The sequence below is a fragment of the Saccopteryx bilineata genome, chromosome 3 (assembly GCF_036850765.1).
Source record: "Saccopteryx bilineata isolate mSacBil1 chromosome 3, mSacBil1_pri_phased_curated, whole genome shotgun sequence".
NCBI lineage: Eukaryota > Metazoa > Chordata > Mammalia > Chiroptera > Emballonuridae > Saccopteryx > Saccopteryx bilineata.
The window spans coordinates 282,175,958-282,201,685 of record NC_089492.1 but is presented as its reverse complement, the minus strand read 5'-3'; the positions used below and the strand labels follow the sequence as shown (position 1 = coordinate 282,201,685).

General features: G+C 53.3%; 1 protein-coding gene across 2 annotated transcripts; it reads right to left on the bottom strand.

The window, feature by feature from the left end:
- Nucleotides 1–6,385: 6,385 nt before the first annotated feature.
- Nucleotides 6,386–21,145, bottom strand: ARHGEF19 (Rho guanine nucleotide exchange factor 19). Of its 2 annotated transcripts, none has more exons than XM_066270343.1 (16): nucleotides 20,848–21,145; nucleotides 17,084–17,527; nucleotides 16,401–16,682; nucleotides 16,154–16,262; nucleotides 16,003–16,079; nucleotides 15,408–15,670; nucleotides 13,776–13,936; nucleotides 13,516–13,668; nucleotides 13,150–13,279; nucleotides 12,930–13,004; nucleotides 12,667–12,756; nucleotides 12,334–12,494; nucleotides 9,204–9,362; nucleotides 8,819–8,898; nucleotides 7,353–7,457; nucleotides 6,386–6,935 (listed from the first exon to the last, which is right to left on the bottom strand). In XM_066270343.1, the coding sequence occupies exons 2-16, from the start codon at nucleotides 17,496–17,498 to the stop codon at nucleotides 6,778–6,780; spliced, it is 2,418 nt and encodes an 805-aa protein (XP_066126440.1). In that variant the 5' UTR covers nucleotides 17,499–17,527; nucleotides 20,848–21,145; the 3' UTR covers nucleotides 6,386–6,777. The 2 variants fall into 2 exon arrangements, with proteins under 2 accessions (XP_066126440.1, XP_066126441.1); XM_066270344.1 differs by lacking the exon at nucleotides 20,848–21,145 and adding an exon at nucleotides 18,543–18,816.
- Between the last annotated feature and the right edge of the window lie 4,583 nt (nucleotides 21,146–25,728).

The window sequence follows — 25,728 nt, the reverse complement described above, 5'->3', positions numbered from 1 at the left end:
CCATCCTCAGAGCCTGGGACCACTCTCTCTTATTGAGCCATGGTTGCAGGAGAAGAGAGAGAGAGAGAGAGAGAAGTGAGAGAGGGGGAGGGGTAGAGAAGCAGATGGGTGCTTCTCCTCTGTGCCCTGACTGGGAATCGAACCTGGATATCCATACAACAGGTGAATGCTCTACCACTGAGCAAACTGGCCAGGCTCCCTTTTTTTTTTTAAGAGAGAGAGAGAGACAAGAAGGGAGAGAGATGAGAAGCATCAACTCATAGTTGCAGAACTTTAGTTGTTCATTGATTGCTTCTCATATGTGCCTTGTCCGAGGGGTTTCAGCAGAGCTAGTGTCTCTCTGCTCTAGCCAGCGACCTTTGGGCTCAAGCCGGCAACCATGGGAAGCCAGCAACCATGGGATCATGTTGATGATCCCACTCTCAAGCCTGGGACCCAGGCTCAAGCTGGTGAGCCTGCGCTCAGGCTGGATGAGTCTGTACTCAAGCTGGCAACCGAAGGTTTTGAACCTGGGACCTCTGTGTCCCAGGTTGATGTTTTATCCACTGTGCCACCACTGGTCAGGCCCAAAGAGGCCTTTCTTCCCAAACTTCCTCCATCTTAATTAAGAAAGGATCATTTTCTAGCCACATAGATTCCCTAAGCCTGAAGGTTCTGGGATGTAGCTAAGCATTGTTGGGATCAGAAAACAACTCTCCATCAAAAGCCAGAAAAAGTATTGGAGAAAGAAGGGTCTTTGAGCCCCTCTCACATGCAAGCAGAGCAGAAGCAGGCCAAGGTCGAAGTCGGGTCAAGGGGTTAAGCCACTGATTCCTCTCTCCTGCCCTTCTCCTCAAGCCGCTAAAGCCTCTGGCTCCCAGAGGGCAGATCCTGGGTCTTGGCTTAGTCATATTCCTGACCTGCCACCTCCATTTCAGCTCTCAAGATGTAGCTTGAGTGACACTGCCTCCAGGAAGCCTGCCCTGCCTATGAGAGCCAGCTTCTCCTTTATTCACCCATCTACAGCCCCAGGGTTTCTACAACCAGGGTACTGAGTAGTATCTGTTGAAGTGTAACTTGCATGAAAGACCTTCAGTGTGCAGCACAATGGGTTGCCCCAAAATGAACAGCCTTTGCAAACAGCATCGAAGGGCTCCTCCCCCTCCAGCTACTACTCCTGCCTCAAGGCACTGTCTTGACCTCAAGGTACCCCATCCTAACCTCTAGCCATTAATTTGTTTTGCCTGTTTTTGTACTTTATGCAAATATAGTCATTTAAGAAGTCCTCTGGCTAGCTGGCTTCTCTCCCACTATGTCTAGATTTATCCCTGTCCTCGGGTGTATTTATAGATGGTTTATTATCATTACTGTATTGGGTTCCCCTGTGTGAACAGACAACATCCATTTTATCATTGATCCATTTAATCCTCAATGAGCATTTGGGTAGTTTCCAGTATTTTGGCAACAAATGCATAGTACTGCTAAGAACATTCTAGTCTGTGTCTTCTGGGGCACACATGCACACATTGCTGCTGGGTGTGTACCCAGAGAGACGTGAATTGCTGCGTCAGAGTGTAGGCATCTACTCAGCTTTGGCAGATGCTGCCAAACTGTTCTCCAAAGTAGTGGTGCCAATTTACACCCTGCCAACCGCACAGGAGAGTTCCTGCTAACCCACATCCTTGCCAGCTCTCAAGATTGTCTGGAAGTCCCCGTTCTGGGGATCAACAAAGAAACCAGTGAATATCTCCACGCTGCGGGGCTCCACGCTGGTTGCACCCGAGGCTAGTGCCTGCTGGGGCTCCTGGTTCACCCTGAAACCTCAGTGTGCCCTGAAAATGAACAATTGAATACAATATTCTTTTAAATTTTTTTTTTTTTTATGGATCGGTTGATTTTAGAGCGAGGGGACAGGAGAGAGAGAGAAAAACACTGGTTTGTTGTTCCACTTACTATGCATTCACTGGTTGATTCTTGTATGTACCCTGAACGGGGATCAAACCTGCAAACTTGCCGTATCAGCATGATGCTCTGACCAGGGTTTGAATAAGATTTTTAGGATAAAAGCTAAACAACAGGTCCAAAGACTGAGGACTGCAGGTAGGGAGGAACAGCAGGATGTCATCAGGCACCACAGAGAAGGGGGCAGGCCCTGGGTGGGAAGCAGGTGGCAGGAAGCCATTGAGATGGGCACCTGCAGGTACATGGTTTGGAGCAGGGGCCCCTAAACTCTTTACACAGGGGGCCAGTTCACTGTCCCTCAGACCGTTGGAGGGCCACCACATACAGTGCTCCTCTCACTGACCACCAATGAAAAAGGTGCCCCTTCCGGAAGTGACGCGAGGGGCCGGATAAATGGCCTCAGGGGGCCGCATACGGCCCGCGGGCCGTAGTTTGGGGGCACCTGGTTTGGAGACTGGCTGAGCAGACAGCCTCATGGGCCAAAACCTTTGCCACAGACATGCCCACCCCGTCGCTTGCCCTGCCCAATACCACCCCACCTTCCTCCTCCTCCTGCAACAAGCAAAGGCAGGACCCTGGTCCTCAGCCAAAGCCCAATCCCAAGGCAGGGCCCACAGGGCAGGGGCAGGTCCCTCTAGGAGAGGGGCTCTCCCAACATGCCTTGCTTGGGTCTACCTCCTGGGCAGGTGAGGCATGACGAAAGTGGGCCTGGTGCACCTTGTGCAGCCCTGCTCTCTCTCCCTGCCTGGCAGTATGACCTCAAAGTCAGCCGCCCCCCACCCAAGTTCCCCAGCCCAGATGCAGGTGTCAGCCAGAACACAGATATGCAAGGGCAGCTTGAAGGCAGGAGAGCTTGTCTCCTCTGCATCGCTAGCTCCGCCAACCTGGGCTCTCCCTGTGCAGACTCAGCACTGGAAGAAGCACAGAGGCCCCTTGGTCTTCACTCAGTGTAGGCATCCCGTTCTTGGACCTCCTGAGTTCCTTAAATCCGCTAAAGACAGAGACCTCACCTCCTTAAAAGAGCCCCAAGCTCTGGTTATGCAGCCCTGACATGGTAAAAAGCCACCATTTTTTGCAACTTCTTATGGGCCAGGCACTGTCAACCTTTCATAGTTTATTTCACAGTGGCTCCATGACATAGGCACACTTATCAGATCCCCATTTTGCAGAAATGATAACTGAGGATTAGAGCCATTGTCCTGCTTAAAATCACATACATGCACGCACACACATGCACACACACACTTCCTACCTCTGCTCAATAGGAAGGCCAAGAAGCAACCACACCTCAGTAGCAACGAGCACACCCAGTACCCAGATCTTGGTTCCTAAATACCACTCAACAATAAACAGAACCACACTCCTCAGAGAATTGGCTGATTCTACCACTGAGGCAGGGAAAATGCAAGATGAGCCTGGAGCATCTAACAGTGCCAGAAAGTAAGGAAATGCTCAGAACACAAAAGGACGGGAGGATGTCAAACAGACGCAGGAGCTAATCTGAGGAGCTCCCAATGGCCCAAACTGACAACAATTTACACACAAAAATAAATACTTTGGTATTGAACGATAATCCAAAGCAGAAGATAGATAAATGCATGGGTCCACGTCATTAGAAATAAATCATTGGTTAACTTTGGCCAGATGGCTCAGTTGATTAGAGCATTGTCCCGAAACACAAAGGTTGCGAGTTCGATCCCCAGTCAGGGCACATGCAGGAACAGATCGATGTTTCTGTCTCTCTTTCTCCCTCCTTCCCTCTCTCTCTAAAATCAATAAGTAAAATTTTTAAAAATGATTCGTGAAATAATTGAGGGGGGGGGGGAATCTTCCTTACAGAAGAATTTCAAATAATATATGCAGATACATCCTCCAGGAGAGGGAGCACGCCTCCCACCCCATTCACCACACTTGAGTGTGGGCTCCACTCGCCTCCAAAGAACAAAGCCCAGAGGACACCAGACTAACCATGTAATCAAGGTTAACATCACCAGTACTAGGTCACATGCCTCCTGGGATCATGTGATGAGAAAGGCCCTTGGCTTCTGTGGTATTCTTGCCCCAAACCCATAATTCCTGTCTAGTCATGAGAAAAACATCAGATGAACCCAAACAGAGGGACAGTCTAACAAAATATTGACCAGAACTCCCCAAAATTGTCAAGGTCATGAAAAACAAGAAAAGACGGAGAGACTGTCACAGACCAGAGGAGACTAAGGAACTGTGGTGACTACATGCAATGTGGGTTCCTGAATTGGATCCTGGAACAGAAAAAAGATGTTAGTGGAAAAATTGGTGAAATCCGAATAAAGTTTGGAGTTCAGTTAATAGTCATGTACCAATGTTGGTTTCTCAGTTTTGAAAACTGTACCATGGTAATGCAAGATGTTGACAACAGGGAAAACTCAGAGGGGTGTATGGAACTCTCTGTACAATCTTTGCAACTTTTCTGTAACTAAAAGCTTTAGTTAAAAAAAAATTACATAGGGTATAAACATCTGACCCAGAATTTAAATTCAGATGCGCCTGCTTCCTTAGCTTATACATTCCACCCTTCTGCACCATCTCGTGTTAGAGAGTCATCCCCTGCCCTGGTCGGGGAGCTCGGTTGGTTGGAGCATTGTCCTGAGGTGCAGAGGTTGCCGGTTCAATCCCCAGTGAGGGCACATACAGGAATAATTGTTCCTGTCTCTCTTCTGCTCTCTCCCTTCCTCTAAGATTAATAAAATAAACATTAAAAAAAAGTCATTCCCCGTCAGCCTGGCGTGCGGGGGACCCGGGTTCGATTCCCGGCCAGGGCACACAGGAGAAGCGCCCATTTGCTTCTCCACCCCCCACCCCCTCCTTCCTCTCTGTCTCTCTCTTCCCCTCCCGCAGCCGAGGCTCCATTGGAGCAAAGATGGCCCGGGCACTGGGGATGGCTCCTTGGCCTCTGCCCCAGGCGCTAGAGTGGCTCTGGTCGCGGCTGAGCGATGCACCGGAGGGGCAGAGCATCGCCCCCTGGTGGGCAGAGCTTCGCCCCTGGTGGGCGTGCCGGGTGGATCCCGGTCGGGTGCATGCGGGAGTCTGTCTGACTGTCTCTCCCCGTTTCCAGCTTCAGAAAAATTAAAAAAAAAAAAAAAGTCATTCCCAACGTCTTCCTCATGGGCATGAGCTTCTCTCCATTTGCCCACATTTGCCCTCTAGAACCACCCCAACTCACGTTGTCTTTGCTCCATGACCTCCTTTTGAGGGCTGAAGGATGCTCCCATCCACCCAAGTGTTCTCTATTCCCTGGTCCTTCCACTCTCTTGGGTGACTCAGATTCTAACGAACGAACTGGCCTCCCAAGCATTTACCATTCCTTTTCAACAGCCACAAATTCCTGTTGGGAATCGGTAGGATTTCAGGGCTGACAATTCCCCAGCCAGGCTCCAGGGATAGAGCACATGGCAGAGCTTAGGTCTAACAGCACACACCACCCCCTGGCCTCCATGATCAGCCCGGAGGTCCAGAGAGCATCCCAGGACTTCAAGAATGGGGGGGGGGGACACAAAGACAACTGTCTTCTTCCATTTGGATGTGAATGGAGCTCCTGGGAGCCTTAGGATGAAGCTGACACCAAGAAAAGCAGAGCAGAGAAATGTAAAGACCTGGGTCCTCAGTGACAGCAATGAGCCACTAGATCGAGCCTTGCCTGAAGCCCACCCTGACACTACACTTCTCAGTTAGAACTGTGGCAGACTGAGAAAGGGTCTCCCAAAATACATTCACATACTAATGTCTGGAATCTATAAATGTCATCTCATATAACAGAAAAAAGGGGTGAGTCTTTGTAGATGGGATTTAAATTAAGAATTATAAGATGGATTTTAGTTAAGAATTGGGTGGACCCCAAATGCAATCACATATATTCTTATAAGAGGGAGGCAAAGGAAGGTTTGACACAGACACACAGAGAAGGCAAGGTGGCCACAGAGGCAGAGACTAGAGTCCTACAAATGCCAGCCTAGGAATGCTGGCAGCCACCAGTAGCTGAGATAGGCAAGGAACAATTCTCCCCTAGAGCGTGTCTCCACTACAGGATGAAGCATGGACCTCCAGACACCTGGATTTTGGCCCAGTGATACCAAGTTCAGACTTCTGGCCTCCAGGACTGTGAGAGAATACATTTCTGTTGGTTTACATCACCTAGTTTGCCGTAATTTGTTACAGAAGCTATAAGAAACAAGTACAAGAACTAATAAATTCCCTTTAATATTTAAGACTGTTTGAACTTGCTGTTTTGTTAGCAGCAGCCCGAAGCAGTCTGATACGCAGTCCTTCCCTCACCCTCCTCTGGGGGAGAGGAAAAGTCGACAGAAGGGCAAATCCTCAGTGGGAAATGGCCTGGGACCCTCCTGATCTTTAGCTGGGAAAATGGGGCTGGGTGGGGGCAGCATCAGACGGCTCACAGACTCCAAGTAAAGGCATGATGGGAATTTATTTACAAAGTCACCACCAGGGCCCACGCAGGCTCTGGCCAGATACATATAGGTCCCAGAACCCAAATGGGTATCAGAGCCTTTCCCAGCCAAACCTCTGATAAAGGGACCAAGAGTCAGGCAGGGTCAAGGACATGGAAGACAGAGGGTCCCAGTCCTTGCCAGATATCAGAGGTCACCTGTAGTGGCCCCCAGGCCAGAGGAGAAAAACGCCCTCGGCCCTGAAGAGTGGACACTGAGAAGCATGAGGCCAGACTCCTGACGCCCAGCCACAGAGCAGAAGTCCCAGCAGTGGTGGCCTGGGGTGTGGGGACACTACAGCCCCTCCTCGGCCTGTCAGGGAGCCGGGCATGTCCCAGGCCACGGCTGTTCATCACGCAGGGGGCTCCCCCAGCTTGCTGGTGGCGCTCGTGATCCGCTTACTCTCCCGGAGGTTTCGGAGGCGGGCACTGAGGCTGCTGATCTCCTCCACGTAGGCTTGGGGCACCCACCCCTTCTCGCCATCTGCCAGGCGGACCCCCTCCAGCCAGCCTGGGGGCACACAGGCCAGGAGCAGCATCAGTGGCATCACAGGGACACCAGGGCCATGTCTGTGTAGGAATGCCTAGGCCCTGACGCAAGCCTCGCCTGCACCCCTGGGGCTGAGGTGACATCATCTCAGCATCTCCCAGCTCCCAGGAGGACCCTGCCTCTAGCAGTCTTGTGGAGGAACTTCTGACCTGTTTTTCCTGACATCCTCAAAGAAGGGTATTTTCCACTCTCCCCCATCAGTCACCTTCAAACCTACATCTTTACAAGTAGGAAGTTCCTCCTCTTGTCTAACTTCATTCCTGTTTGCTGTGGTTGATCAACGCTTGTGTAAGCTTTTCCTCTGAAGTCTTAGCCATTTAGCTACCTCCTACTCATGCAAGCCCCCTCAGGAAGGCCTTCCCAGGAGGCCCCTCTCACCGTCATTGGTCCGGGTTCTCACTGCCAGGATGTCAGTCTTCTCCAAGGTCAGTTCATCCGGCTGCAGTGCCTTGTATGTCCTGACACACTGAACCTGGGGGCGGTCTGACAGCCCAAGAGAGATTGAGGGAGTCCCCAGGGCATGTTGGGGTGAGCAAGGAGGGGCAGTAGAAGGAAGGGAGGGAGTGGGAGGGTAGCCACTGCTGCTCCCTTTCCTCTGTCCCTCCCTGCCCACTCTGGCCACTCTTCTCTGCTCTGATGCTAAACACAAGCCCCCGGTAGCCCCTGGTAGCTCTCCTCTCTCCCTGGTAGCCCCACTGGCCAAACAGCACCCAGGATGGGAGGGAAGGGGGAAAGCAATGAAGCACCCAGCCCAGGGTTGGGGGGGGGGCTTGGAGGGAGGAGGGTGGCAGGCTGCTACCTTCCCCTCGCTGATGAATCCAGTCCCGCCCAGCTTCCCTTACTGTTTCTGTGCCCAGGGCTCTTTCCTCCCCAACTCTATCCGACACCTTGCTCCTGACTCCCAGGCCTATGTCCAACTGCCCCTAGAGCTCCCCCACCACACAGCAGTAATGGCCCCTTCACATGCCTCCTAATGCTACTCTGGTGCTCCCTCCAGGCCAGCCTCCTCAACTGGGATTCAAGCCACATCACTGCCCCATTGATAACCAACCTTCTAGGGCTTCCTGCTCCTCTCAGAATAAAATCCAATGTCCTCCCTGCAGCCTACAAAGCCCTGCATGATCTAGCATTGCCCCCTTGCTAAACTCCTCTCCTTCCATTCTTTCCCTCTCTCCCTCACTTATGAAGCTGTCACACCAGTCACCCTGCTGTTCCTCAAACACTCTAAGCCCCCTCCTGCCTCAGGGCCTTTGCACTGGCTGTTTCTTGTACCAGGAGCGCTCTCCCCTAAATCTTTTCAGGGCTGCCCCTCCTCATCCTTCAGGGGTCTTCTCTGACCACCTCTTTGGAATGATCAACTCACCCACCAGTCTAAACTGGATTTCTAGCCCAAGCCAGAGAATCTGTTCCAGACCAGTCCCTCACCCCTATCACCGCACTGGGTGGGCTGGTAGTATTGGGAAAACCACAGGCTTTGGAGCCAGACCTGGCTTGAATCCCAGCTCAGCCACTCATTAGGTGGGTGAACTTGGACAAGTCACTACCTCCCTGAATCTCTGTTTTCTAACTTGTAAAATGAGCTTCCATGGGGATGAAACAGGAGGATATAAAACATTTTGTCATCACAAACGTGCACACGGGGGTCGTCCTGTGCAATGTAAATCCTGCCCGTCCTTCAAGGTTCTGTAGAGCCGACCCTGACAACCCCAGGCTGTTGACCTCTCTCCCTGGTAGCCCCACTGGCCAAACAGCACCCAGGATGGGAGGGAAGGGGGAAAGCAATGAAGCACCCAGCCCAGGGTGGGCAGGAAGGGCTTGGAGGGAGGAGGGTGGCAGGCTGCTACCTTCCCCCTCGCTGATGACCTCCTTGTCCTCCTGGGGGCTGGAGGGGCACATGGCAGAGATCCACCGCTGCTTCTCACTTCTAGGGAAGGAAGGCTGAGTTATCACAAAATGTAAGCTGCAATGTCCCAGGGCCAGGCTGGGGAAACGGCTGGGAGAATGAAGGAGGAAGTCCAGACCCGGGACCCAGGTCATGACTTCCCCACCCTTGAAGCCACCACATGGCCCTGCGCCCCACCCAGCTCTGAGCACAGGAACAGAGCAGGCCCAGCACCCCTGGGCGCTGGGTCCGCCCATGTGCTGCCTTATGCCACCATCCTGCAGCCACAGGAAAAAGGCCAGCGCCTGCCTGGGGCAGGGTTCTCCCCCATCCCCAGACCCACTCACTCTGTCCGGGCCCTCAGCAGGAACTGGTGCTTCGCGTGCTGCCCGTGGAGGAGCTGAAGGAGGAACACGTGGCCAGGGATGCCCTGGGGCTTTAGGCTCAAGTCTCTCACCTGCAGTTCAGCCATCTTGGCATGGACAAAAACGGCAAATTTCCCTAGCCTGCAGGACCAGGAGAGGAGAGGTCAGCCTGGTATATGCCTAGGCTCCCAGCCTCACCCTCAGGACCAGCCAAGTCCTAATTAAAGGGAGAAGGGGTCATCTCCCCCTCTAGCACCCCCCCCAAGGGAACTTGGCTGCACAGGGCAGTGCCAGCAAAGTCCACAAAAGGAACTGGGAGTTCCGTTCCTGCCTGATCACTGACAGGTAGAAGGTGAGAAGACCAGCCCTGACCCCTGGCATGCCATCAACTGCCCTGAGCCCATGCTAAAAACCAGCTGGGCAGCAACTTTGACGAGACCTCTACAGCAGTGGTCCTCAACCTTTTTTGGGCCACGAACTGGTTTAATGTCAGAAAATATTTTCACGGACCGGCCTTTAGGGTGGGACAGATAAATGTATCACGTGACCGAGACAAGCATCAAGAGTGAGTCTTAGATGGATGTAACAGAGGGAATCTGGTCATTTTAAAAAAATAAAACATCATGCAGACTTAAATGTAAATAAAACGGAAATAATGTAAGTTACTTATTCTTTCTCTGCAGACTGGTGCCAAATGGCCCACAGACCGGTACTGGTCCGCAGCCCGGGGGTTGGGGACCACTGCTCTACAGTGTTTAGTGTCTGACTCACTAACTGATCTAGAATCTGAACTATGTCTCCTGTTTCACACTATTTGGTCCAATAACCTCTTGCAGGAAGGATAGGTGGTGGTGGGGGGGGGAGTGAGGATTTTCCTTAGGTTCCTTCATCTCAACCCCTCTAAACAGAACTCAGTATCTCCCACTCCAAACCGGACCCCTTCACTGCTCCCCACTCCAGTGGAAGACCCCTCCAAGTTCCCAAGAGGAAACTCAGTCACCATTCTCGCTTCTCCTCCCTCTCCCCCTGCCCCTCACCGGCAGCTATGTCCTGGCTATCTCCTTACTGTCCCCAGAATCTACCTCTCCCCAAGTCCCCTTCCACTTCCGGAGCATCCACTCTCACCTTGGCAATTGCAAGAGCTTCCGGTCTCCCCTTCTAGTCCACCCTCCAAATTAGCCAAGAGTAAAATGTCACATCTCTGCTTAACTCTCCACGTTCCCTACTGTCTCAGAAAGTTCAGCATCTCTACCATGACTTTCAACATTCCAACCTCCCTCTTTTGCCCTTCCCCTCCACAAATCTGGACACATTAGGCTTCATCATATGCCAAGCATGCTCTACACTTACATCTTACTGTGACTTTGCTATATCCTTCCCCAAACTCCCCTGCTGGAAAACTCCTACTTATCCTTCAGAACCCACCTCAAATATCCCTTCCTCTGTGACACTTTACTGATTCTCACCCCACACCAAGGTATGTTACAGCGTGAGTATACCCTTCCATCAAAACTCTGACCAGGTAGTTATCAGGATGTATTTTCACTGGTCTGAGCGCTCCTGTGAGCAGAGAACAAGCCCCATTCATCTCCATGTCCCCAGCGGCCATCAGAGGGCCCAGTACAGAACAGGGGTTCAGTAGTGCTTTATTGAATGAACAAATACATCAGAAATGAACTCTTCCCATGGCAGAAGAGGTCCGTTCTTCCTTCCATCCAGCCTTCAGGCTGACCTCATTCAGGAAATATTTTCCATCAATCCAAATTTTTTTTTTTTTTTACAGAGACAGAGAGAGAGTCAGAGAGAGGGATAGACAGGGACAGAAAGACAGGAACAGAGAGATGAGAAGCATCAATCATTAGTTTTTCATTGCGCATTACGACACCTTAATTGTTCATTGATTGCCTTCTCATATGTGCCTTGACTTTGGGCCTTCAGCAGACCGAGTAACCCCTTGTTCTAGCCAGTGACCTTGGGTCCAAGCTGGTGAGCTTTTGTTCAAACCAGATGAGCCCTCGCTCAAGCTGGCGACCTCGGGGTCTCGAACCTGGGTCTTCTGCATCCCAATCCAACACTCTATCCACTGCACCACCGCCTGGTCAGGCCATCAATCCAAATTTATAATCACAGCAAATATTGAGTGACTGGGTCCTGGCCGGTTGGCTCAGTGGTAGAGCGTCAGCCTGGCGTGCAGGAGTCCCGGGTTCAATTCTCAGCCAGGGCACACAGGAGAAGCGCCCATCTGTTTCTCCACCCCTCCCCCTCTCCTTCCTCTCTGTCTCTCTCTTCCCCTCCCGCAGCCAAGGCTCCATTGGAGCAAAGTTGGCCCGGGCGCTGAGGATGGCTCTGTGGCCTCTGCCTCAGGCACTAGAATGGCTCTGGTTGCAACAGAGCGACGCCCCAGATGGGCAGAGCATCACCCCCTGGTGGGCGTGCCAGGTGGATCCCAGTAGGGCGCATGCGGGAGTCTGTCTGACTGCCTCCCCATTTCCAACTTCAGAAAAATACAAAAAAAAAAAATACTGACTGTTCGCTAAGTGCCAGGCAGATGCTATGTCTTTTTCATGTATTATTATCACATGAATCTCTATATATGGTTGTTTCTATTTTTCAGATGGAAGACAGGATAGTATAGTTAGGAGCTAGGATATGGTAGCAGACAGGCCTGGCCTCCTCCTGACTCCTTCCTGCACTTACCAGCTCTAAGACACTGAGGATAACAAGGGAGCCCACTTCCCAGGGAAATAGAAGACAAAAGGGAATCATTTACAGAGCACACCCGGCACAGAGCAGGTGCATAGTATATGCTGGCTGTTAGCATTATGACTCAGGGCAGAGGCAGGACTCCAGGGCTATGCTCTTACTCTCTGTTCTAATTGGCTGAAGCTCAGAGCAGCTTTAGTCCTCTGCAATAGTCGGCCTTTAATTCTGGAAGGAACATGCCTGGAACCTCTGTCTTTCCTGTGGGAGCCTCCCAGGCTCAGGGTGCCCTGGCAACACAGTCTGGCACAGGTTGGGGCTCCCAGGCCCAGTGATGGACGGGTTGTGAGCCCATAAGTAGGGAGGAAGGGAGCGGCAATCCACCATTCCCCCTCACCCTGCCCCCACTCACTCCTTGCGTCGGGAGAGAAGCAAGCAGTCATTGAAGAGGTGCAGGTAGACCGCCTTGCTGGACAGCTTCAGCTTGGCTGGGGGTGCCGCGGGCAGTGGTGCCAGCTCCACCAGCTCCCCGTGCCGCACCAGCCAGCGGGCCTGAGAGATCAGTGGGAAGATCTAGGAGGATGGAGGAGGCAAAGAGGAGTACAGTTCAGGGCCAGGACCACAGGGCAAAGGGCACAGGCCAGGGATGGGAGTGGTGGGCAGTAATCAACTGGCCTGCAGTCCCCAGGGAAGGAGGGAACCGAGCCGCCCTTTGTGTGCCCATCCAACCGCTAAGGGCATGCACCTTGCCCTCAAAGTGGATCTTCTTGCTCAGGTGGATGAGCTCCTCGGTCCTCTTCATGGACTGCACACTGGCGTTGCATTCCTGCACCAGCTGGGGAGGCCGGGGGTGGGTCACCTGCAGCCCCACAACCCCGGCTTCCGGAGCCCAGCCTCAGAGTCCCACCTGGAGACCAGACGCTCTGAAGGCTGGAGCTCTCTTAGAGACACACTGGGGTTGCAAGGAGGCCCTTAGGAGCCAGAAAGCCCCTGCCCTGCCGAGCTCACCTCCTTGAGCGCATTGAAGGCCTTGGTGGCCATGTCTTCGTCTTCAGAGCCCTGTGCTGTCCGCTTCAGGATATTCTGGAGGGTGGGGTCAGCTCAATGAGGCAAGCCATCATCTCCCCCCACGACCCTGCCCACCCGCAGGTGCCCAGAAGGGGCTGTCGAGGGCACCGCGGCATCGCCTCCGCCAGGCCGTCAGGGCAGCCTGGGACCCTCCAGGTACCTCCACCAGCATCTTGAGGCGGGTGATCCTCTGAAACGGCAGGATGAGGAAGGAGGTGAGGGGCAGACGCTGGCACGCAGGAGACTCCTCTAGGCGAGCCAGGATGCCCGGGAACTTGGGGTTCTCCAGGCTGGAAAATGGGGAGGGGTCTGGGGTCACATCTGGTTCTGAACTCCTGAGATCCACGACCCAGCCACCCCATTGGTTCTTCAGGTGCTTTCTCAGCACATCCTTCCTGCATTCTGGTCACATAGCCCTTTTTAGGGACCCTTCCCCCTCACGTCACCCTTCCTCACCCAGTCCTCTGCTCCTACTCCCACATGAGAAGCCCTCTTTCCTCCCCCCTTTCAGAGTCCCCAGCCCTACAGCAGGCGCTGGTAGGTGCGCTCCTGGTAGGCCTGGTTGGTGACATAGGGCAGGTAGACACGGCGGAAGGCTGGGCAGTGGCGCAACACAACATCGCACACACTGAAGCGCAGGACATCTGCCTCCAGTCGCTGCTCCAGGTCCTGCAGAAACCTGAGGGGTCAGCAAGGGATCAGGGCCAGGGTGAGACCCCAGACATGGGAGCCCAGCCAATCGCAGGCTCAGTCCCCTCCCCCAGCCAGGCACAGCCAGTCCCTCACCTCTCGCTGGTGCTCTTGACCTCGGGCAGTTTGGAGAACAGCCACTGCTTGTCCTGCACCCCCAGACACTCACTCAGCTCAGCTGAGCCTAAGAAATGGCCCACGGCCACTGACAGGCTGTGGATGTATGAGGCCTCGGACGTGATCAGCTCAAACTTGGCCTGAGCAAGGGCAGACGCGGGGTTGAACCCTGAGACCAGCCAACCCACTCCTTCTCCTTGTATAGATCCCCACTCCTTCTCTAGCCTCACACTTGATCTGGTGCCTGGTGGGGTTTGGGATCCATCTCCTGCCTCACGCAATTGTTCAAACCAATCTGGAGCCCTTGATTTAGCCCCTAGCCGCGCTTCAAAACAAGCTACCTGGCAGTGGTAGTCAACCTGGTCTCTACTGCCCACTAGTGGGCATTCCAGCTTTCATGGTGGGCGGTAGCAGAGCAACCAAAGTATAAATAAAAAGATAGATTTAACTATAGTAAGTTGTTTTATAAAGATTTATTCTGCCAAACAGCAAAAATCCGACATAAAGTACTTGGTAAGTAATTATTATTATATGCTTTAACTTGCTGTAACTCTGCTTTATAAATTTTATAAAGTAAAGTTACTTCCCGGCCCTGGCCGGTTGGCTCAGCGGTAGAGCGTCGGCCTAGCGTGCGGAGGACCCGGGTTCGATTCCCGGCCAGGGCACACAGGAGAAGCGCCCATTTGCTTCTCCACCCCTCCGCCGCACCTTCCTTTCTGTCTCTCTCTTCCCCTCCCGCAGCCGAGGCTCCATTGGAGCAAAGATGGCCCGGGCGCTGGGGATGGCTCTGTGGCCTCTGCCTCAGGCGCTAGAGTGGCTCTGGTCGCAACATGGCGACGCCCAAGATGGGCAGAGCATCGCCCCCTGGTGGGCAGAGCGTCGCCCCATGGTGGGCGTGCCGGGTGGATCCCGGTCGGCGCATGCGGGAGTCTGTCTGACTGTCTCTCCCTGTTTCCAGCTTCAGAAAAATGGAAAAAGAAAAAAAAGAAAAAGAAAAAAAAAGTTACTTCCCTACTTTATAAATCACCATTACTGTGGAACCGGTGAGCGGTTAGAAAATTTTACTTCTAACAGAGATACAAAAGTGGGCGGTAGGTATAAAAAGGTTGACTACCCCAGCTACAGCCATCGGATGACCCCGCCCTTCCACGGACCCTGCCCTTGCTCTTGGCCCGGCCTGGTCCCCTGCCCACCACGAGGTTTTGCTCAGGATGGTTCCGGGATTTCGCTTCCCAGTCCCTGCTTTCAGAGATCTCATCTCCACCAGCCCAGCCTGAATCTGCCCCTCCTCTGGCCCTGCCCTATCCTAGGCCTCACCCCATGGCCCCGCCCCTTCTCCCAGCTTCTCCACCCGCCTTCGGTTCCAAGGCTCCTTCGTCTTAGCTAGCAACCAGCTCCGCCTTGTCAGTTCCTAGCAACCTTGGCATTAACCATCCCATCGGTCCCGTCCTCTTGTGGCCCCCCGTTCCCCACCTTCTGCAGTTTTCAGTCCCGCGGGCCCGGTACCCCTAGCCCCGCTCCTTCTGTTGCTCCACACCCCCTGTGGGTCTCAGCACCACCTCCCGCGACTGGCAGCTCTGCTGGCCCCGCCCCCCGGGTCTCCGGGCGCACCTCCTGCAATTTGCAGTCGCGCAGGCTCAGCGTGGCCAGGACGCCGCTGCCGCGCACGTCGGGGATGTCCTGCCACAGCGAGAAGGTGGAGCCTCGCGCCGAGCGCTGCGCCCGGAAAGAGCTGCTTGGAGAGAGGTTGGCGCGCGGCGGCCCGGGCCCCTCCTCCGCGCCCTCGGCCTCGTCCCCAGGGCCCTCCTCCTCACGCTGCTGCCGCCGCAGTTCGCGGGCGCTGGCCACGTCGCTGTATTCCTGGTAGAGGACGGCTGGGCAGAGAGAGGGGCAGGGGAGGGCTGTGCAGCGCCCGCCAGCCGCGGCCCGGCTCCTCCCCGGCTTCCCCGAGAGCCTGCCTCCCTCAACAAGCCTTTCCAAAAGTTTGGATAACGGGACATAGTGAATTCATTCATTCATTCATTCATTCATTCACTCACTCATTTCATAAACACTGCTTGAGCACCAACTGCGTGCTATTTCCTGTGTTGGATACTGAGATTCAATTCTCTTCTTCACAGGATCCCTACCTCTTAACTCTCAGAACCCCACTTTCCCAGTTTCCCCAAAACCCCAGCCCCTTCCTCCATGACCCCCTCCCACGTACAGTTAAGGAGGAACCGCGACTGTCGACGCTCGCTGGCGCCTCTGGAACCCAGAGCCGGCTCTTCCTGCGATTCCAGCCTATAAATGAGAGAATGTCAGAGCTCTTTGCCTGCACCCCGCGTCAGATTTGATCCTGCAGTGGGAGGTGGTACCTGGACTCAGGCCAGCTGCCATGGCCCCCGCTCGGGTCCACAGGAGGGGCCATCGCCACACCGTCCAGCCTCATCTCTACACTGCGCGACTCCCTTCCAGATGCTTTCCCTAGAGAAAGCGAGAGCTGAGGGGGGGTGGCCCTGGTCAGCGAGACAGCACCCAGTCTCAACTCCAGTGAGTGAGCCTTGCACCACTCTACATCTGGCTCATGGGCTGCTTCTTAGGGCCAAGGGGAGAAGCAGGTACCTTCCCGGGCTGCTCCAGTGCCTGACACTTGGGTCAATGCTTTGGCTGCAGAATTCCGCCCCAAGCGCAGGGAAGAGTGCAGCCGGGTCATCAGCTCAGAGGCAGAGAAGCGCCTCCGCTCAGGACCCTCAAGACCCACTCGGGTGGGCCCAGACAGTTCCAGTGGCCTGGGCTCCTCTGTGCTCAGGGACTGCTCTGCCATCTGGCCAGGTTCGAGGAAGACAGCATGGGCCTCAGGGTTGCCAAGGGCTTCTTCACGCTGGTACACACGCATCTTGCGCCCTGCAAGTGGGATGAGAGCGCAGGCTGGCATCCCCTGGGGTCTCTCCCCACCTCCTCTCTACTTCTGCCTGGTGGCCCTGAACATCTGGGCAACATGCCCAAGTGAAAGGCAAAGTTTTTGCTGAGATCTGGTCCCCAGAGAAATGAAATCCACAAGAGGGGAATAGAGAGCAATGGGCAAAGAGTGGACAAAGGACCAGGGAGCCCAAGATAGCCACTCACTTTCTATGTGACCTTGGACAAGTCATTAGTCTTCCCTGAGTTCCAGTTCCCTAGCACTAAAATCTACCACTTGTCCTTCCTATTTGGGGAACTCTGGGGCTTACAAGTCCTAAAAAGCTACCCAAACCCTCTCCTATTTGCCCCACTGGGCCACCACCCCCTCACCCAGAGTGACTCACAGGCTGACTTCTTCTCAGAGCCATGGCTGGCCCGGCGCTGTGGCTGGGGGTTCTTGGGGCTCCAGGGTCCCTCCAGAGCTGGGGGCTGGGCGCTAGGACAGTGTGGCCAGCTGCCAGCCCTGCTGGGCCGCATCCCTCCACTGGTAGAGATATCGGTGTCTGGACCGGCTGGGGATGGCGGCCATAGCAGCCCTTGGAGAGGAGCAGGGGTCCCCAGGGACCAGCGGCTGCCAGGAGCCTGCAACTCCTCTGGAGTGACAGGGAAGAGATCCAGGCACACAGGGCTTGGGGGATGCAGGGTGGGCAACTCCGCAAAGGACAGACTCTCCTGCTGGCACACAGCTATTGGGTGGCGGGCAGTACCAGGTGGCCCAGCCAGGTGGGGCTGGAGGGTAGCAGGTGACCCACAGTCCATTCCTCCTTTGCTCTGCCACTCACCTGGGCCTGTAGGGGAGAAAGTATCAGAGCCAGACACAGGACAGCCGGGCTGGCCACTACGTCCTGGAGGCCTGGACAAACCTTTGTGTAGACAAATGTACACACATCTAGACAAGTACACACACACACCTAATTACATAGGAATAGCTGATACTTACTTGGCATTTAATGAATGATAAGCCAAGTGCTTTACACATCTTATCTCACTTAATTCTCATAACAACGCTGAGTTGATGCTACTATTATCCCTATCCTATAGGTGAGGAAAGTGAGGCGCTGAGGTTATTTGATGAATGGTGGAACCAGGATTCAAACCCAGGCAGTCTAGCTTCTGAGTCTGCTTTTAACCACCTTGTACATTTTCTGTCACTGACATATGATCAGATGTACATATCCATACACTGTCACACAAATCTAGGAATGTTTCACGTACATCCACACATGTTTTCTCCCAAGTACACACATTGACATACACACTTTCACAGTTACACTCAGACATTTTACATTCAAAGGTTCATACTTTCACACACTTTTTCATACACACTGACCCGTCAGTTATATACATATCCACTCAAGCTTTCTCGCACTCCTGTTTCATCCACACTTGAACACAAGGATGCAGACACAAACACCCAGGCCCAGAAGTCCTGGCTTTGGTGTTACCCAACCTCCCTTCCCATGCCCAGAGCTACAGCCTTCAGTGCCCACACCCATGCCAAGCTGGCTGGGAGGGTCACAGACTGGCAGGCGCTCCACCACGCAGATCAAGCTGGGCCCTCCCAGGAGAAAGACAGGGAGGTGTCTAACCCCCCCCCTCCCCAGCTTGGAATGAGGAGGGGTTCTTCCCTACCCCAGCTCCCAGCCCCAGGATCAGGCCAGGCTAAATGGGTCCTCTCTGCGTAGGAAGTCACCCCAGAGAGGCTGTTGGAACCTCAGGACAGGTCTGGTGATCCAGGGGTCCAAGCCCCCTACAGCCCTTGCCCTGGGGCTCTCCACTGACTGCCCTCCGGCAGCCCCTCACCTCTCTAGCCGAGGCCCTCTGCTGATGTTCGGCTGCTCCGGCAGGGGAAGCCCTCTCTCTGCCCAGCTGGCTGGGGGAGATCCCACCCAGACAAAGAGTTTGATTCATCAAACCCTGTGGTGAGGCAAGCGGTAGGGAGGGAGGGAGCAGGCAGCGGCTGGGCGGGGGCCTACCCTAGCCTGGCCTCGCTGTGGGCAGGCGGGGCAGCAAAGACCCCCCCACCCCAGAGGCCTCTCAGGCCAAAAGGGCAGTGCCCAGCCTGGCAGGCCCAGAAAGCCTAGGAGACAGAGGCTGAGATAGTGACCTGGAGAAACGAAGACCCTTTAGACAGCAAACTAGAAACTGACTCAAAATGGCAAAAACCAGAAATTACAGACACTGAGACATTCAGAAACACAGCGTTAGAGACAGAGACACTGACAATTTCAGACTGACCGGACACTCAGAGACAAATGTGAAACCCAGAAAAACCCAGGGAGACAGATGGACAGATATTTCGTGCCCTGAGGGGTTGCCAGTCCAATGCGAGAGCCAAAAACGAAACAGTTACAATCCAGGTTGGCAAGAGCAGAGCCAGAGGAACCATCATCAGAGCAGGGTGCTGGGCTTGACCTGAGCATTCCAGAAAGGCTTCCTGGAGGAAGTAATAGCTAACTGTTCTGGCTGAAATACCTAGAGACCCAGTACACATAGATAGTGAGAGAGCCTTGGCCTGAGAAACAGTGACAGCTTCAGTGACCCTGGGAGAGAAGGAGGGAGGACCCAGTGGGGACAGCTCTCTGCACAGCCTGCAACTCTTCCCCTGCCTACTCCATCCCCTGCCTGGGTGGGGGTGGGGCTCTTAAGGGGCAGTTACTATCCCCCACAGAAACAGCTTTAGCTTGTACCTTAAACTTCTGTTCCTCTAAACAAGTCTCAGTAGTCACGCCAACTTCAAAATACTAATATGAGAATTAAGGATAACAGAGTGGGAGCTTTGTCACTGACAGTCATTCTTCTGAGTGTTACTGTTAGTCTTTCCCCAGTCAGAGGGAGGGCTTGGGCTATCACCTAGGTGGGAAAACTGAGGCATACCCTAGTATGTTTGTAGAAGCATCTGGCAGGAGACCTGGGCCCACTCACCACCAGACACGTCTCTTTCTCTCCAGGAACCAGAAGTCCCACTTGCTTCTGTGGGCACACACGTGACACGTGCAAGAACACACACATGCAAGAATGCAGATGTGCCCCTGCTCCCTTGTATTATGGGAGATTTTCTCCACTTGGGCTCTGGAAGCCCCTGAAGGGCAGGGAGGAACCCCCCCACTCCTGTCAGTTACAGAGATAAATGAGCAAAACATGGAGCCCTTGGGACAGGAACACCCCCTCCCAAAGCCTCAGGGAGAAGGCTGGGTGAATGTTGTGAGTGATGGTGGAAAGCTTTGTAGGGAGACGGGGCTGGGGGAGGCAGGTCTCTAGTAGGGAAACCAGGGTTCGGGCCAAGAGGCGATGAGAATGACCCATCTAGCTGGGCTACCTTCCAGGGATGGGGCCCTCTGAACCTCAATGCTAGGGATCCAGGAGGGGCAGAGCTGTGTTTCTATTGTGTGTAGCTCATCTCTGCTAGAAAAGAAAAGAAAAACCTTGAGAACTGGCCAAGGCAGCAGGGACATTACCTACCCAAGACATGATCTCAGGATACTCTAATGTCCACTAGGCCAGAGTCATTCTGGAACCCACAGGGGAAAAGCCCTGCCAAGGGTTAAGGCCCAGTGTGGACATGGACAAGCTGTGTGGCCTTAGGCAAGTCATAGTCTGTCCCTGGGCCTCAGTGTCCCCAACCCATAAAATATCCCTTAAGGCCACTCCTGGCTGCCTCTTCTAGGAAACCTGTGTCATTAAGAATGTCTGCAGGCTGAGAAGGATGGGCAGAGGCCGAAGGTCCTATCCAGCGGGCACTGCTAATCACGAAGACAATGGATCCATCTGGCAAGGCTGGCAGAGAGGGTGGCTGGATACTACCATGGTCCAGGGAAAGCACCTCTGGCTTCCTGTGCCCAGCTTTCCCCTGCTCCTTCCCTGGTGCCCCTTGCCCTGTAGCCCTGAGTTGTAGGAATCCTACCAAGGCCTCTCAGCCTCTAAAGGGACAAAGCCAAGCAGAAGGTCATGGCTGAAGAGGGGAGCCAGGCCAAGCAGGCTGAGGAACCCCAGGAGGCCACAAGTAAGTGCAGACCAGGATCAGAGGCCAGTCGGGCAGCACAAAGGACTCACTCTGGAAGACTGGTGGGAGGAGGATGGGGCTGCTGGCAGCCGGGTGGGGCCCTACCTCAGCCAGGGAGCTCCGTCCAGCCTCCAGCACGGTCCGGGGCTCCAGGCCACCCTGGGGGCTCTGGGGTTGCAGCCAGGTCCTCAGGGGGCGATGTCAGCATGGCCCCTGAGCCCAGGCAATGCAAGCTTCTGGGTATTGTGTGGGGCAGGGAGGGGGGAGGTGAAGGCGGAGGGAACCTCGCAGGCGGGCAGGCGGCTGTCTCAACGTGCCTGCTCCCCGCCCCCCTTCCCCAGAACCGGTTTGGCCAGTCTGGGGTACAAGAGAGGGCTGGAACAATGGGATCCCTATGCCCAGGAGAGGCTCTGAAGGACCCCAGACCGATGTCCTAAAGATGGGGAGGCACTGCTTTTCTTCCCAGGAGACAGGCTACCCTCCTCTAGAGCTTCCCAAATGTGAGATGTGCCTAGGGGGTTCCCTGGGGCAGGGGAACATCCCGGGAGCTCTGCAGGCAATCTCTCAAGCCTTGGACTCCTCAGGGACCTTAAGGCCTCAGTGTGCTGACCCTCTCTCTCTGAGCCAGCTACAGCACCTATGGAATGGGGATGCTCATCTCTATCTATGGTTGGGAGACAGAAGTCATGAAGGTAGGTGATATGACACATCTGGTGTCGTCCTGGCCGGCCCTTCCAGCATCACTGCTACTCATGAATGACCCATCTCACCATCTCTAAAGGCCTCCTCCACCAGGAAGCCTTCCACACTCTAGTCCACACCACTGAGCCCTCAGTAAACCAATTCAAATAGCCCAAGCAGAGCCAGCATCAGGTAAAGAGGGCATATGCTGTGCCTGGCATGCAGTCTTACCAAGCCTGTGAAAGAGGAGGCTGCTGTAGCCCTAATACTACCTGCCATTTATTTGAGGACTCAGTAATTGCCAGGTACTTAGCATTAACATGAATATGTGCACAAATACTAACATTCATGTTGCTAATGACTCTTATTGTGCACTCTCTATGTGCCAGGCATTGTTCTGGACACTGTTACAGCTCCACTTTTCAGATGGGGATGCAACCTTGTCCAGGTTGTAATGGGCACTATCCTGTTTAAATCTCTCATCAGCTCTAGGAAGTTCCTATCTCACAGATGATAAAACTGAGGTTCCAGGGATGAAATAACTTGCTTAAGGGCACACAGCTAATAAAGTCAGAACTAATATTCAAATCCAGGTCTGTCTGACTCCACCGCCAACCTGTGCCCTTAATCTCTGCGCTGTACTGCCTGCCTCACCAGGGTTTGGGAAAATCTGGTGAAAAGTGTGAGTCTACTGGGAGGTGCCCAGCTGACCTAACTAAATCCTTTTATTATTATTATTCATACACTACAGGTCTTGATTAACAAACGTAGGAGGCAGGGCGTCCAGGATCCAGACCTCGATGATCTCTCCCCTACCAACTGGTGACAATTCAGTTCAAAGTGATTCAGCCCCTTCACTCCTTCATATTCCCCTTGCACTACATCCCCCAGAGAGCATCGTCATATAATGAAGAGACTGCACACAGGGGGGATGGGGATCAGGTATCCAGAGAGAGGCAGCAAGCTGGGGCGCAGAGAGAGGTTTATTGTCAGCATTGTGGGTAGGGCAGGAGACAGGGAACAGGGTGAGGGAAGCAAGGCAGGACTAGAGGGTCTCCTTCCCAGCTTAGGCGCGACCTTGAGGACGCTGGCCAAGGTACTGCCCAGACCCCTAGCCGGAAGCAGCGAACCATAATCAAAGAAGCACCCTTGGGACTCAGGGTCCTGGAATGGCAGTCCCGCCTCACTCGCTCCTGCATCTTAGCCTCTGGGGACAGAGCCTCTGCTGTAGCAAACAAAAAGCAGTACTTGGTCAGGCTGAGCAGGGGGACCAGCCCCTCGATTCCGGATGTTTAAAAGGGGGCGTGCCGTGGGAGGAGTTTGGTGAAGGGAGTGGCTAGGAGATAATTAGAGGTAATCCAGCCAGCACTCGCAGGGGCAAAGAAAAAAACAGGGTATGGTATAGAAAACTGAGCTAAAGCCTGGGGGCAGACAGAGGGGCCGTGGTCAGCAGGGGTGGGGGCAGGGTCCGCAGGTCCTCTGACAGAAAGCCTCTCCTCGAGGTTGTCCGCCAGCGCGCCTGCTTAGCCAAGTAGCGGTCGCCCTTAATCTTGGTAGCCAGGGCTGCTGGCACGTCGGGCACCAGCCAGGCGATGAGACGCTGGAAGAATACCACGTGCTGGGAAGAAGGGGAGCCAAAGAGAGAATGAATGATTGCCTTAGCAATCTTAATTTATGGAGTTGCTTACCAAGTGCAAGGCACTATTCTGAGGGTTTATCGGGTCTTAATTCATTTAATTCTCACAACTCTAGGAGGTAAATACAATTACTACTCCTGTTTTACAAGTGAAGAAACCGAAGCATAAACAAGTTGTCATTTGTCCAAAGACACAGAGATATAATTATAAGGTGACCAACTTTTTTAAATGAAAAGGACAAAAATAAATGGAAGAAAACAATATTCTAAATAAAAGAAACATTTTATTCATTGCAGCAATACACTATAACATGATAAATGCATAATGAAAACATTTGTAAAAAAAACTTTTGTAATATTTTATATTGTAATTATGCTTACATGCCTATTCATTTTTAATAATAATTGTAAGAAAAAAGTACTTATTTAGATACAAATACATCATATCACACGCAATGGATCGACTCTGCATCAATCAAATATGGACATTTACAGATTAGTCTTCCAATATCAAAAAGGAGGACATGTAGGAGGACGTTTCTCGAAGGAGGACGGAACTTACAAAAGAAGGGCTGTCCTCCCTAAAGGAAGACGATTGATCACCTTAATAATTAGAATCTCTCAACCCTGGGACCCTGTTAGAGGCAGGGCCAGAAAAAGGGGATTTTGAGCAAAGCCGGAGGGAACATGCTTCCTCCCTTCCTCCAGGTCTACTGCCAAGAGATAATAGTAGTTGCAGTGCTACTAAATCACTGAGCACCTACGATGTGCTAGGCACTGTTCAAGTGCTTGACATTGAATCTTCATAACGATCCTATAAAATAGACCCTAGTCTGTAATATATCCCCAGATACAGCCAGTCGGCGGCGAACCTGAACTTGAACCCAGGTCTGTTCGACGCTGAGCCTACCTCGAAGGTGATGATGAAGCCCAGACGCACAGCCAGCAGCTTCCAGAAAGAGGTTCCCCTTGTACCTGGGCTGCGCACAGCGCGGTGTCCTTGTCCTGCGACGCTCTGGATTCTACTCCGAGCACTCGCGCCTCTCCCCGCTGGAGCCTGGCCCTGAGCCTCCAACTCTGTCCACGAATCCTTCACCCTAGACTCAGATTCCAGCCCTCCCAGCTAGGCCCCACCCCACTCCTCCCACAGGCTCAGCGTCCCGCCCCTCCCAGGCAGGCCCCGCCCCTCCCCTCGTCTCCCACAGGCCCGGCGCGTGTTTGTCCTGTGCCGACGTGCTGGTAGGCTGGAGGCGCTGGCGCCAGCGTTGAAGGGCACATAGCCGCGCAGCTAGCTATGCTGTTCGTACTGGTACAAGAGACGTGGTAGTTTGTGGTGAAAGTACCGGGATGGAGGGTCTTCAGGGCCCAGTCTCCTAACTCACCTCCACCTGGGTCCAAACCCACTCCTGCAGTCAGGATGAACCCAAGCCTCAGTCCTAGCCCTCTGCCCGTATTTCCCAATCTCTGGCCCTGATTTCCAGTCCCAGACTTCATTTCCCTTCTCCGGAGCCTCCTTCCGAGTTTCTAATTTCCATTACTCCTGATCCCATGTTCCCCTCCTTTGCCCCACGCTCATATCTACTGCAACTGAATGGTGGGCTATGGTCTGGGCTATGGCCTGGACAAGGAGCAGCCAGATCCTTGTGCCCGGTGCCTGCTCAGCCACTGGCAGCTGGTACTCACACACGAACTTGTGGGTGTCCAGCAGGGTCTCCACCCAGTTGGTGAGGAGGACAAACAGCAGTGCTCAGGGGTAGTCAACCTTTTTATGGCTACCGCCCATTTTTGTATCTCTGTTAGTAGTAAAATTTTCTAACCGCCCACCGGTTCCACAGTAATGGTGATTTATAAAGTAGGGAAGTAACTTTACTTTAAAAAATTTATAAAGCACAGTTACAGCAATCATAATAATTACCAAGTACTTTATGTTGGATTTTCGCTAAGTTTGGCAGAATAAATCTTTATAAAACAACTTACTATAGTTAAATCTATCTTTTTATTTATACTTTGGTTGCTCCGCTACCGCCCACCATGAAAGCTGGAATGCCCACTTGTGGGCGGTAGGGACCAGGTTGACTAACCACTGGCAGTGCCAGTGGGAAGGCCACCACAAAAATGGTGATAAAACCAAACTGCAGCCCTGGGAGAGGGCAGTGTAGGGGTCACCACCTCAAAGATATCTGAGAGCAGGTGGTCTAAATCACCTTAGGTCAAGGAGATAGATTAGAAAACAAACAACAATCAGATTAATCCAAAATAAAGGTGAAACTAACCGGAGAATGACCCCTGATTCCACCATACGTTCATTTTGATATATCAGCATACTAAACAACACAACTAGAAATCTAATGAAGAGTCTTTTGAGATCCTCTGCTGGAACCTCCCCTAAAATTCCTGCCTATGGAAAATAGAAAATAGATAAGATCCCCCCCCAAGAAAAGAAAATAGATAAGACCCTCAAGACAATGAATGCCAACGGATGGTCTTCTCTGAGCATGGCCTCGCCCCCCCCCCTTCCTCAGGAATGTACTTTGCTTCTACCCTAAGCTCTAAGGGTCCCAACAAGATTTGCACCCAGGGGAGCAATAGGCAGTGGCAGCTCATCCCTGGCAAACCCTCGATCCTGTCTCCGGGGGCCCTTCCTTTGCCTCACAGTCCCAAGCTTTAAT